Source organism: Euprymna scolopes, chromosome 32, assembly GCF_053919585.1.
Source record: "Euprymna scolopes isolate OS-2025 chromosome 32, ASM5391958v1, whole genome shotgun sequence".
NCBI classification, from domain to species: Eukaryota; Metazoa; Mollusca; class Cephalopoda; order Sepiida; family Sepiolidae; genus Euprymna; species Euprymna scolopes.
The window spans coordinates 89,054,472-89,068,862 of NC_136513.1; the positions used below are offsets into that span (position 1 = coordinate 89,054,472).

A 14,391-nucleotide genomic window follows, 5' to 3' on the forward strand; every position below is an offset into this window, starting at 1 on the left:
GATCCGTTGAAAGAAGGAACATGCGATTTTGACAAAAGCTAATGTGACGTAATCAATCATTGGGGAGCTTTAGATTCCCCCCAGGGGCCCGAGGAGGGCCAAATAACTATGCTAAATAGCTAATCGTTCCTGGGTGATGACGAATAACCCGAGGATTTAAAATAGAGAATATAAATATATATATTTTATTTAATGTCAAAATAGATATTGTTTGAAACCAGAGAAAGATATTTTGCAGTTAAAATTGATGACAAGAAACTTGGAGCATAATATTGTTTGGCCTTGGTGAACTCAAAGTCAGATGTCAGTGTTGACATGAAGACCTTAAGGTCATGGGAATTAGTATGTCTCAGATCCAAGATTCGGGAATTGCACACACGCAAAAATCTGGGGTTTTCCGATTTCATGGCGAGATCTGATTGGCTAGGGAACTTCCACCCCATCCACATACCTCACTATATATACTACTGTCGTACGAAAATTAGAGTTTTTCGAGTATAGAAGTTTCGAATTGAGTTTCGAAGAGTTTCCGAAAGAGTTGTGCGCAAAACTCGAGGTAACCCGCCGTTCGATGGAGACATGACTCTTCCTCCTCCCCCGCCGCCCGATGCTGTCTGTGAAGAGATTGAGACTTTGAAAAAAAAACTTACTAAGAACTGAATGATATTTGTAAAATTATTTGTGCATAAGTTTGTGAAATTAATTCTGTAGAATAGAATTTCACGAGTCTGTTTTTCTTCCTGCCTGTGGCTTCGATATTCGCTTTCAGCATACAGGATTCAATGTAACAACCCTCAGAGAAGAACCAGACGATACAAGCCAAAAGTTTCCAGACAAAAAGGGGTCCTAGCCGAGCTTCATCAGTGTGGGGTTACACTAACACCTTACACAATCTAACATCACAAGTGCATTTGAGAAGTTTTTTATCACAGAAACCGAAAGGCCCAACTTATAAAATCAACAATAGGTTCTTTGATATGACAGAATCGCGTTCAAAATGAATGTTTCTATTTAGAGCACAATTGAATCATAATACTTGACTTTTGCATTTTAAACTATTATATAAAAAAATAAGTATGTTCTCAACAGGGCAATGTAGACTACAATGTATTGTGGACTGTCACTGTGGAGATACATGTGAAACTTCATCTTGGTGCACTGCAATGGGTCCCCAACTAGAGTAGACAGTCAATCAATTTCCCCGATTTCGATGGCAATAAAAATATGTGAGCATGGGACATTCGGTGATCATCATTCAATCTCGGGTAATGTCGGGTCTCCCTGCTAGTATATAATAAAACTAGTATTATCTTTTTTACTTTTTTTCAGATCTTCAAATTTGCTGGGGAGGGGGGGGTAGTTTTGTGGTCGTGATATAATCCTCCCAAGCATCACCCCCTCCCATCTATTATATAAATTTGTGGAGGCGGGGTACTCGAAGAGGGGGGTCACTAAATTTTACAACTTTTTATATACTGTCTAGATTATAATATGTCCGATTTACCAAACAATTTGTGCTGTGATTTCATTTTCTCTACTACTGTGGCGTGATGTTTGACCTAGAAAACCACACGTTCACCTTCGTTTAATCAGCTGCTTTTTTGAACGTGTACTTTCACCCCTCCTCACTTCTCTGCTTGTGTAGCGTCATGCTAAGTTGTCAGGCTATTCATCTCAAGGCTTCTGGTTCGAGCCTACCTCCCTACCCAATTTTTTTTTTCTTTTACACCTGGGCACCCTGCTAGTCTATTATATAAACGTGAAAATGTATGTGTGTGTGTGCACTTTCTGGCAAAAACTTTTTTGGTGGGGGTTGGGGGTAGAGCTCGGGGGAGGGATCACTAATTCTTTTTATATACTCCCTAGATTATAATATTTTACGATTTTACAAAAGGAGGTTGTGTCTGTCTTTTATTTGAGCGACTTTTATGTTATGAAATTCGCATTATTCTGTCTTCTCGCATGTTTGGCTTTTTAGTATAAATAAAGTGAAACGAAGTCAGTTCCTTGGCTTTCCTGCCAGGGACGTCCAGAAAGCAATGAGCTTTGATCAATGTGAGAAAACCCGTCATATCAGACAATTGCTATTCATTTGGACACTCACCTTTTTATGGGGGAACTGGCTTTCCTCAACGTCTTGGGGAAACAAGCAAATACGCAGAAAGCTTAACTGGCTCTATGTGATTTCATTTCTCTATGACGTAATGTTTGACCTAGAAAACGAGACGTTCGTTTCACCACCAGTGTTTTTTAAGTGTTTAATTTCAACCATTCTCAATTTACTGCCCTCTTAGCGTCACGGTAAGATGTCACGATTTTTTTTCCGTCTTTGCCTCCAGGCTTCGGATTTGAGCCTACCTGCCTACCAAAACTTTGTTTTTTTTCCCTACACACACACACACGCCTGGCAACACCAGGCACCCCCACTAGTCTATATATATAAAAGCGAAAATGTGTGTGTGTTTGTATGTCTTGTAAAAACTTTCAACACGGGCCACAGATTTTCGCCAAATAGGTATCATTTTAAAGCTCGAACTTTCGCCCGACAAATATCGAAAAATTGGCCAAAAACATTAATTCCTTCACCCTAAAATCATCAGGGAGGGTGTAGCAAAACCCGTCCTCTCATGACAAGTTGGCTTCTACTCATGCGCAAATGACGTTGGAACATGATTTAGTTTAAATATTTAAAAAAAAAAACGACCCAATTTGGTCAACGTTGTCTTAGCTCACTTGATTAGAGGTCAGCGTCATTATCTAAAAGTTGTAAGTTCGAAGCGTGGTATGAGATGTCTTTTTTCTTTTCTTTTTTTCGATTTTTTTTTTTTAATTTTAATATTGAAACAGGGTTATTTAAGCCATTTTTCACGTTCTATTTTTTTTTTGTTTTTATTTTTCCGATTTTTTAAAGAAAGTTTTGATGTTCGTTTTTCTTTTTTTTTCCATCACATTCGCATTTTCTTTTTTGTTTTTGTTTTTCCGATTTTAAGAAATTTTAACATCATTTGTTTGCATTACGTTAGCTTTTTTTTTTGAGTTTTTTTCGATTTTTTTAAAGTTTTAACATTTTTTTTATATATAATATTTAAACAAATAAAAAAATATTTAATATTTAAAAATATTTACTTCACTTATTCTTTTGTTTTGATTACCCCCCCCCGCCCGAGCACACACACCTCTAAACACCCAGGCAACGCTGGGTACCCCCTGCTAGTCTATAATATAAAAGGCAAAAATCTGTGTTTGTATGTCTGCCAAAAACATGGAACGTAACAAAACCAGTATCGTTTTAAATGTGAAACTTTCGGATGACAAATATCGAAAAATTGGCCAAAAACATTAATTCATTCACCCTCAACTGGGCAGTTTTCTGCCTACTACTACATTTTTTTTAACACCTCTCTTCACCGAAATTGCCTACTATTGCTTTGATTCCCCCCCCCCACTATCATCACTTTTTATCCCCCCCCCCCCCGGAGAGGGGGGGTCCTTACTACAACTCCACATACCCAGGCAACGCTGGGTACCCCCTCCCATATGTAATAAAACTAATATTCTTGTGTTTTGTTCTTTCAGATCTTCAAATGCGCCAATGTAACGCACTTATCTTTGAAATATAACAGTTTGGACCACTTGCCAGCAGACATCGGTCGCATGAAGAAACTGGAGTATCTAGCGCTGACCAATAATAAATTGCAGGTCAACGCCATTCCGTACACGCTGACATTCTGTACGAAACTGAAAACTATTCTCCTCGACAATAACCTGCTTGACGCCCTGCCAGGCTTTCTTCTTTCTATGTCCTCCATCGAGACTGTCTATCGTCATGGCAACCACAACTATTTCAAGGCCACATTCATGTGGTATCACACTGATGTCAACTACCGAATCATCCCTGTTGGGGGCTTCGGGGTTGCAACGTCCAAAGTTCCTGCGAGTCTCCAATTTTGGGCCGCAAAATCTGTGATTGGTCTTAAGTTAGACTTTTATAACGACAGTAGTATTGCTGATATTTTGAAGAATTATCTCTCCGAACTTTATTCTAAATTTTATTTGTGTCATCATTGTGACCAGGCCATTCTTCGTCACCTCCCAGGTAAGTAACTACACCCTCTCGACTTGCAATTGTGCAGGAGTAGAGGCTTATGGATACATTTGTTTTTTTTTTCATTGTTTTGTTTGTTATTTTCATAATTAAGGTTTTTTTTTTTAATTTTTTTTTTTTTTAAATTGAAACAAAAAATTCTTTTTGAAAATTAAAAAAATTTTTTAAAATTATAAACAAGTTCTTTTATATAAAAAGAATTTTTTTTTTTTTGAAATTAAAAAATTTTTTTTTCCATTTTTAAAATTTGAACAAAATTTTTTCTTTGTAAAAGGAAAAAACAGATTTTTCTTTTTTGAAACTTAAAACAACTAATTTTTAAAAAATTTGGACTTTTTAAAAAAATTTTTAAAACAATTTTAATTTTAAAGACTATTTTTTTTTAATTTAATACATTTTTTTAGAAATTTTAAATCCTGGATTTTACTGTCATCTCACATTACCCTTTGAATAGTTTCCACTTTTTCATCGGGCTTCACTTTGTCCATTTTCTTATAAATTTTTAGCATTTCCATATTTCTTATTCCCATTCTTCATTTTTTCTTTACCATCTCTTCTTTCTTAGCTGTCTTTTCTTTTTTTCTTATATTTTAGTTATTCTATTATTTTTATTGCTATTATTTACTTATATACTTAACTAGCATGGATGCCTGGCATTGCCCAGGTGTTTGGAGGTGTGTCTTGAGCAAAAAAAAAAAAAAGTTGTAGTAGAAAGGCAGGCTCGAACCCGTACCGCGAAGGAGGAAAAGAACGGGGAAAAAACATGATATCTTTGCTGTTCCGACCACCACCAAACCGGAAGTGACGTAGACAATCAAAAAGAAGGGATGACTTTCGAAAAAAGCAACCCCTCCCTATTAAAAAGTGCCCAGTTAAGGGTGAAGGAATTAATGTTTTTAGTCAATTTTTCAGTATTTGTTGTCTGAAGGGTTGAGCTTCAAAACGATACTGATCTTGTGAAAATCCGTCGCCTCTGTCAAAAGTTTTAGGCAGACATACATACATACATACATACATTTATATCAGAGGCGCCGGATTTTACCAAGATCAGTATATCGAAAAATTGCCTAAAAACATTAATATCTTCACCTTGAACTGGGTAGTGTTCTACAGGGGAGGGGGCGCTTTTTTTGCTGATATTTTTGAGTCATCCTCTCCTTTCGATTATCTAGCCTTAATTTAAATCTACGTCACTTCCGGTTTGGCGGTGGTCGTAACAGCAAAGACATCATGTTTTTTTCCGTTCTTTTCCTTCTTTGCGGAATGGGTTCGAGCCTACCTTCCTACTACCACTTTTTTTTATATCTATAAAAGTGAAAGCGTCTGCGTTCTCTTGTTTTTTTTTTTTTTTTTTTATTTAACTTCAGTAAGATATCAAGGGACTAATCCCTTCTGGAGCTAATACTTGATTCTGTTATGATTTAAATTTATATCCGAGGGCTCTTTTAAGAATAGATGCTGTTCCCTTTATGGCTGCTATTTGTATCTCGTTACAGCTTGGTCTTCCAGGGATTGCTTCTAAGTATTTCTGAAGGTTCTTTTTTATTAAGCCTCCTATCACAACCGGTATAATGTTTATTTCTCTCAGAAACCGTGTGTGTGTGTCTGTGTACATTTCCCTACGCAATAACTCTGTCAATTTTCAGTCTACAGACTCGAAATTTGATATACAGAGTACTGAGATTTGGGAAAATCTTTGTAATCGGCCAGAAATTTGGCTGTTAAGGGGGTCAAAGTTCAACGATTTGACCTTTGAAAACTCTACGAAACTCCTCTGCCAATTTTGGGTCTAAATACTTGAAGTTTTAAATGTAGGTTCCTTGGACATGGATCTAACTTAATAACTTGATTTGAGCATAAAACAATAAATGTTAAGGGGTCATAATAGGGGTCAAAGTTTAAAAAATTGACCGCCTTTTTTTTTTTTTTTTTTTTTTTTTTAAATTTTTTTTGCTTAACATACACCTCCAAACACCCGAGCAACGCCGGACTGAAATGCTAGTAAGAAAGAAGACTGTTCATTTTTTGATACTCATGCAGAGAACGAGCTGTTTTTCCATGAAGGTTGTCTTGATATGTTCGGACAGCTTACGTAAACCGACAGTAAATAAATTGGAAGAAAATATTTAATCCTCCAAAAATTAAAATCATTATAAATAAATCATTTTAGTAAAGACATTGCCAGGAATTGAAATTGAATGAAACTGATCATAAATTATTTTTATTTTTTATTTATTTAATTTTTTTTATTGTATTTCCATTTTCTGATCGCCCAACAAAAGGAAGGTGGGCCTGTAAATTCACCCTTGTCCGTATGTCTGTCCGAACTTTTCTCAATAACTGCGCCTAGGAATTTTTTGAAATTTTACACAAACATTAAACATGATATGAGTAAAAATGTAACAGAGTGGGTTAAAATGGCTAAAATTGACATTTTTTTGTGCTTATTAAAAAAAATTGTTGCCTTGGATAAAACTTTCTGAAAAATTGTAACTAACTGATTTCTATATAATTTTGTTTGTCTATACTTCACGATAACTCTTGGGTGTTCCCCAAGGGCTCTTTTAGGGCTGTGTATGTTTATTTAGCAGTTTTGCATGGTGCTGAGCTCAAATTTAAATATGTTAAGGCCTTGGGGGCTAAATGGGGAGGGGGCAAATGATGGACTTTGTCATTTCTTTTTTTTTCAAATTTACATATGATAAGGCTTAAAACTGCACCGTTCATTTTCATCAGAATTTGACGTCCCCTGGGGGACTTTTGGGGCTTAATAGGGGTAGGGGGCAAATACATACATGCTTCATTTGTTTTTATTGAAGCTCCATAATTTTGTTTTATTTTTTAGAATTCTTTGAGATGAAGCTCCATAATTTGCGTATTCATTTTTTTTTTTTCACACAGTAACAACTATGAAGTTTAGGATAACAGTCTGCAAAAAAAAACAAAAAAAAATGAATGCACAAATGTTTTCTGTCATGTTCTTTTTTCATTTTTTATTTTTCCTCCTATTAACCTTCCTTCTTTATAGATATATTTTATTTTAATATTTTTGTGTTTTCTAAATGTCCAGCTTTTATTTATATTTTATATAAACCTGGCTTTTCTTTCTCTTCTGATGAGAAGCATTTAGCTTAAAATTTTTTTTTTTTTTGAATTAAAAAAGTTTTTTTTTAATTAAAAAAATTTTGTTTTTTGTAAATCTAAAAAAATTTCTTTTTTGAATTAAAAAAATTTCGTTTTTTTTTATAATTGAAAAAAATATTTTAAATTGAAAAAATTTTTTTTTTTTTTTTAAATTAATGATGATATGAAAGTTATATGTAACTTTAATTTCTCATTTTTTTTTTAATATATATATTTGAAAAATAAGGAAACCTAGAAGCTGTTATAATGCATTTTTTTTTTTAAATTTGAATCCAGTAGTGAAATTCTATCTTCAGATATATATCTATATAGTTTCTTTAAATTTCATTCAGAAAAAAAAACATTAATTTTCAGAGTAGAAATTTATTAGAATTAATTTTTTGGAAATATTTTGGAGACGAGTAAATTTAAAAAAAAAGAAATTTTTTTTTTATTCAATTATTTGGACTATTTTTCTCATCTTCTAGTTGTTTTCTACAAAATAATTCCAAAAAATTAATTCAATAAAACAATTTGTACGGACCCGACAATTGGAAGATTGTGGATTTCTAAGATCAAAAAAATCCAACCTTGATTGCCCTTTGCGGCCCATAGCGTAGTGGATAGAGATGCAGGAATATTCAAGATTCCAAGTGAATATTGTCTGGAGGTAGCTGTTTCAATCTCACCCAAAGTCGGTCAGAGTATTACTTGACCAAACCGTGGTGAGATAGCTACAACTACTAAAAGCAGTAATTGCTGTGGACGTAGTTGGAGTATTCAACATGCCTATCCCATTGCGGTTTACCTGACGAAGGCCAGAGGAATAATTTGCCGAAACGTTGTAGAAAACAACACCTAGAAGATGGGGATTATAGTTCAAACAATTAAATAAAAAAACAGAAATTTATTGTTTGAATAAAGAATACATTTTATATATTTTTTTTTTTTTAACCCATGGATTTTTGAAAAAGAGGAAAAGTCATTAGCAAATTTGATCTAATTTGAAATAATATTTAATATTGTTATTTAGCACATACAAAGAAAATATATTTAAAAATTAATTTGGAGGGGGAGCATAGATTAAGAAAATAGGTGAAATGAGAGTAGATACAATAAAAAAATATGAATTTGCTATCCAGATGACGTGGTAATCCTTGTATAGAATGGTATATTGTAGGCATGTTACAAATCCATCCTTAAAAGACCTAATTTAGCTTAACATTTTTAGCTTAGAATTTTTCAAATTAGCTATTTTTAGGGTGGACTTGAAATATGGATACAATAAGATAAAGTTTAAATTATAATCAGGTAAGACTATAAAATCTATCATATGCGTTTCACTTGGGCCTTGTTAACGTGATGCGTCTTTGTATGTGCTAAATAACAATATTATTTCGAATTAGATGACTTCTCTTCTGAGAAGATGAGCCTACATCGAAAATCCATGAAAAAAAAAATATAAAATGTATTCTTTATTCAAACAATAAATTTCTACTCTGAAAATTGATGGTTTTTTTTTCTGAATGAAATGTAAACCAAAAAACTATAAATTCCATTTGCTCTATCAAGTATATTGAGCTATTCTCTTTTTGGCTGGGATTATCTTATATAATATTACCTCCTAAAAATATTTGGTAAAACTTGACAGCACACGATTCATTAATCTGTGCTCCTATTTGCCTCAGGATTCTCATATATATATATATATATATATATATATATATATATATATTACCTGCAAAAAATATTCCATAAAACTCGAGACCACATGATTAATTAATCTGTGTTCTTATTCATCTCGGGATTCCGAGATATATATATATATGTATATATATATTTTTTTTCTTTCTTTTTTTTTCTGCTGTCTTTGTTTTCTTTACTGTCGGTTTATTTTCTTTTAATTGTATTTCCATTTTTCTTCATTGAAATTACTATATAATAAATGTTTTCTATCATTTTTTAAAAAATGTTTTAAAATTTGATCACCGCTTGGTGTATTTCGGTAGTTTACGTAAACTATCGCAATATGTTGGCACAACATTCACAGAAAAACTTGTCGTTCTCTGCGTAAGTCCCTAAACTTTTAAAAGAAAAGTTTTTATGCTTCCATATTTTTCAAATCAAGCAATGCTTCTGAAATTATCTAAATCTTAATTTTTTTTAAATAAAATACTTATAAAATTTGTTTATAAACCAAATTACAATGCAATATGTAAAATAAACTATTTATATCGATTGTACTATTATTCTCATCTTTAGTGTTATTTGTGCAAGGTTTCGGTCAGTTTGATCTTTGATCATCTGCTGCATGTTGGTTGTTTGGAAAAAAAAAAAACAAAAAAAAACGGAGAAAATTTACTGACTCATAGATATTTTCGTATTGGAGTTAGTCTCTGTTTTATAGTAATGGGTTCATGTGTGAAAAAATTGGTTGACAAAAACGATGCAACTCTAATAAAGATCAACAGGGGATTATCTCCCTTCCATCGCTGAACCAACAACCAACATTCCTGAAGACGGTTGAAGGCCAAACTGATCGAAATGCTGCACGAATCACACTCCAGTCCAATCGATACAATATAAACAATCAGCCCTCATCTCAAAAATTCAGAATTTCAAATATTTATTTGTTTAAAATTCATATTTCTGTGAAAACCAAAATTCTGAGGATGGTGTCTATCACCAAAATATTAATTTTAAACAAATATTTGTTTATCTTTCATAATATTGCGTTTTAATTTGGCTTATAAAGTCTGAGCTACAATCTATGCCCCCCCCCCAGCCTTACTTTCACGAAAAACACTTTTTCCCCCACTCTTTATCTGTGCCTAAACCTAAACATCAATTCCATGAACAAAGCTTCTTTCTTAGAACTGCACGCCTGTGGAACCCTTCTGCTTTTCAACTGACTACAATGTGGTCGTCTTCAAGTCCAACGTAAACAAATTTGTGATGAACCATCCCTTTAAGTAATTCAATTTACCAAATTTTCACTACAAATGATTACTACATTTTCCCATTGACTACTGTAGACACATTAACCCTTATCCTCGAATGGCTTCTAGGTCTTGATAACCTTTCTAAAAGAAAAAAACAAAAACAAAAAAGGACATTTTATACATATTTTATTTTAAAAGTTGAACAACGCTTATATCACGGAAAACACATCTGACTTGAGTTTTTAATTTATTTCAAATAAAATGTTCTCTTTTCATTTCAGGTTATAAAGTGATAACCTTCAAAAATCCGTATCTCGGAAATACTTGCGTTCCATTCCAACACTGGGCGTGTTCCGTGGACTGTGCTGAGGCCCTGGAAGTGCCGGCCCGTAAAGAACAGATCGCGGCCGCCACCAAGCTGGACCAACAGTATGAGGACTATGTCATCCGTTGCCAGCAGATGTTCCGCGGACGACACGGCACGAACAAGGCGTGCCTGTGCAGCAAGGAGTCGTTGCACAGTTCGGGGACCGGTGATGATGAACGCAGTGACGCTGCTGCTGTTGTTGCGGTGGACGGCCGGAAAGCGAACCGGCGACACCCCCATCCTCACCACCCCCACCACCACCACCATCACCATCATCATCCTCACTGTCATCATCATCACTGTCACCACCGACATCATCGCTCCTCGGGCGGGGCAGGGGGTGGCAGCGATGATGCAGGGCCCAGTTGCCATTGTAGTCTCCAATAGAAATCACAGGGTGGGCAGGGCGACAAATAAAAAAAAAAAATGGCTAAAATAAATAAAAGAACTGGGCAGACTAGAGCGGTGTGAGAAATAGACAAATATACACACATACACACATATATATATATATACATGCATACATAGTTAAGTGCATTTTGGATGTTTGTCCCAAAATAAGTATGCCAAAAGGATGGGGCTCTTTTGTTATTTTTTGGATAATCCTTTTTGGGACAGTATCCATTTTTATTTAATTTTTTTTTTTTATGGATGTCTACATATAAACATGCATTGTCTACTAACAGTTTCTTTCTCTCTCTCTCTCTTTCTATCTCCTCCTCACACATACACCTACACACACACATTTATAGTTAAGTGCATTTTGGGTGTTTGTCCCAAAATAAATATGCCAAAAGGATGAGGCTTTTTTGTTATTTTTTGGATAATCATTTTTGGGATGGTTTTTATTCCCCCCCCCCTAAATATAAACATCTATACACATATATAGTGTACTCATTTTACACACGCGCACAGTTTTACACATGTACAATCAATCAATTCATTCTGTCAATAAGATGTGTAAAAATGTGTAAGCACACTTTGGACTAATGCGTTCTGCTATATAATGTCCAAACATGTTCTGGGTAAGCAAAATAATTTTTATATAGTTCTATTAGGTGGAAAGAAACACAGTGCTCAATTATTCTATAAGAGCATAATATTTGATTTTTACAAAAGTTTAGCTCATCTCCTGATACAAACGTTTCACAAAGCCTAACGTAATATTTGCTGACTGTTATATGTCACATTGCTCATCCGTCATTACAGATCAAACATTGTTGCCAAGCGATATGACGGATAACACCAGGATTAGTTTTAGTTGCGAGACATTTGTATCCTGAGAGGATATAAACCTAAAATATTAATTTGAAAATAAATACAAGATTTTCGATTTCGATCTGAATGGAAATAATGTTTGATATTAAATTATGTACTTATAAATTTGTCAGTTCAGTTGCATATAATATAGCTGTTATTTAAATTACAGATATCTGTATGAAGCTATTTTAGTAATAATTGCTTGAGATTGAAGATTAAATATATCGACAAAACAAAAAATTCAACCGCAACGAGGTTCACTCAAATTCGAAGTATTGTTAGGCTAAGCTTGGCCAGTTCCATTGCATATAATATAATTGTTATTTAAATTACAGATAATAGCTATATGAAACTGTTTTAGTAATAATTGTTTGATCATAAAGTCTCTTTATAATTTAAAAAAAAAAATTATTATAAAGAGATTTTATAATTAAAAAAAAAAATTATAAAGTCTCTTTATCATTAAAAAAAAAACAATTATTATAAAATCTCTTTATAATTAAAAAAAAACAATTATTATAAAATCTCTTTATAATTAAAAAAAAACAATTATAAAAATATCTTTATAATTAAAAAAAAAACAATTGTAAAGTCTCTTTATAATTAAATAAAAAACTATTATAAAGTCTTTTTATAATTAAAAAACCCCAATTATTATAAAGTCTCTTTATAATTAAAAAAGAAATTATTACAAAGTTTTTTTATTATTAAAAAAAAAAATAATTATAATGGCAATTGATAAAATCTCTGAATCAAATATGCTCTGTTGTATATGAGGATTTTAAACGTTTTCAATTTGATTGCATTTTTGTGTTTCCGGCATCCTATTCATGAAGTAGTTATATTTTTGAATAAACTTCTAAGAAATGGGGACTAGAGAAGGCGTACCAAATCAAGCTGTCTGACGACACTGGTTTCTGGTCTAAAATGTAAATGCACTAAACATTCATATTGCTTTTTTTTTTTTTTTCTTGTTTCCTTTGCAAAACTCAATCATGTTCTGCAAAAATAAAAACAACAATTTTTCCGACAAAATAACCAAACCAAACCAAACACCATGACTAAATAACCAAACCAAACCAAACCAAACCAAACACCATGACTAAATATTTGAAGATATAAGGACTGGAGGCATAAAACCTTTTATCAAAATTACTGGATTTGGCATTAAATAACCCATGAGGGCTTGATATGACGTAAAACAACTAAATCAAACCTCAAAAGAACGTACAAATTGTACCATGGCCTATTGAAACGAATATGTGACTCAACAGAGCAAAGTATAGAAAAATCTATTCTAATGTCCGTTCATTTATGGATGGCGCAAGAAATCTATGGATACCTGGACATTCTTAATGGGCAACCAAAAACAATAATCGTGCAAGAGAAATATTTTTCCCTATCTTCATGAATTTCTTGTCGTGTACGAATCGCCAGAAATGATGATGGCACTCTTCAATACAGATCCGATTGAGAAATCTTATTAATTGCCTTTATGATATTTTGATATTTTATATATTTTATATAGCTAATGGCACAGCTGAATACCCATCTCTTTCTCTCTCTCTCTCATATATATATATATATATATATATATATATATATATAAAATGTGAGAATAATGGAAATAGTATTCTGACTGGATAAAAGGGACCAAACCAAGTTACATGTCCATCAATGTTTCATCTTTATTGTAAGACTTCTGGGTGAAGAAGTCTTACAATAAAGACAAAATGTTGTTGGACATATAACTTGGTTTGTTCCTTTTTATATATCTCCCTCTCTCTATCTGTCTTTATATATATATATACCAGATTATAGGTATTCAAGAGTAATAACTAATGAATTTAACGAGGTTATTAAGAGTGCTCAATAAAAGAAGAGCAAAGTATATTTTTATTAATAGAAACAAATTTACGTAGTTGCCACAGATTGTCGGTGAAAATCACAAGTCCTCATCAGGCGACTTAATAAAGATTTGAAGACTGGTTTCTTCTGTGGGAAGCAACCATTTATTAAGTTGCCTGTTGACGAGAACATCTGGTTTTAACCGACCATTTATCCGAAAAATTAACATGTCCAGTGTTGTGACCTTGTAAATTTGTTTATATTAATAAGTATATATAATAAAAGAACCTAAAAAAGAATTTCACTTTAAAAAAGCAAAGCTATCAAGATAGTAAAAACTCTACATGGTTAAGAGGAGCAGTTAATATGTAAAATAAAAAATAAGGAATAAAAGTTACATAGAACTTTATTATATCATCAGTTCAATAAGGGGAGATAAGCCAGCTTTTATTTATATATTACTAGCGAGGGATACCTGGCGTTGCCCGGGTGTTTGGAGTGGGGGGGGTTAAAAAAAAAAGTAAGTATGAGGAGCGAACCCGAACCCTTGAGGCAAAGTTGTAAATTAAAGTGTGAAAAAAAAAACCTGCGACGTTAACCATTGCCCCACCGCGACATGCTAACGGAAACACGTTTGAATTTATTTAATTACTTGAATTTAGCAGGTGCCCGTTTTAATGAGTTAATGCGGTCAACTGCAGGATGGTATTCATTTACTGCTGAACGCTTTTTTTTTTTCCCACCCC

General features: G+C 33.1%; 1 protein-coding gene across 1 annotated transcript in view; it reads left to right on the plus strand.

Annotated features, from left to right (window-relative positions):
• Positions 1-11,336, plus strand: part of LOC145256476 (uncharacterized) — a 61,057-nt gene extending 49,721 nt beyond the window's left edge. The window contains exons 4-5 of the mRNA XM_080115418.1: positions 3,577-4,096; positions 10,452-11,336. Coding sequence (XP_079971544.1) covers positions 3,577-4,096; positions 10,452-10,924 — 993 coding nt within the window. The 3' untranslated portion in view covers positions 10,925-11,336. The remainder of the gene's footprint in view (positions 1-3,576; positions 4,097-10,451) is intronic.
• The last annotated feature ends 3,055 nt before the right edge of the window (positions 11,337-14,391 follow it).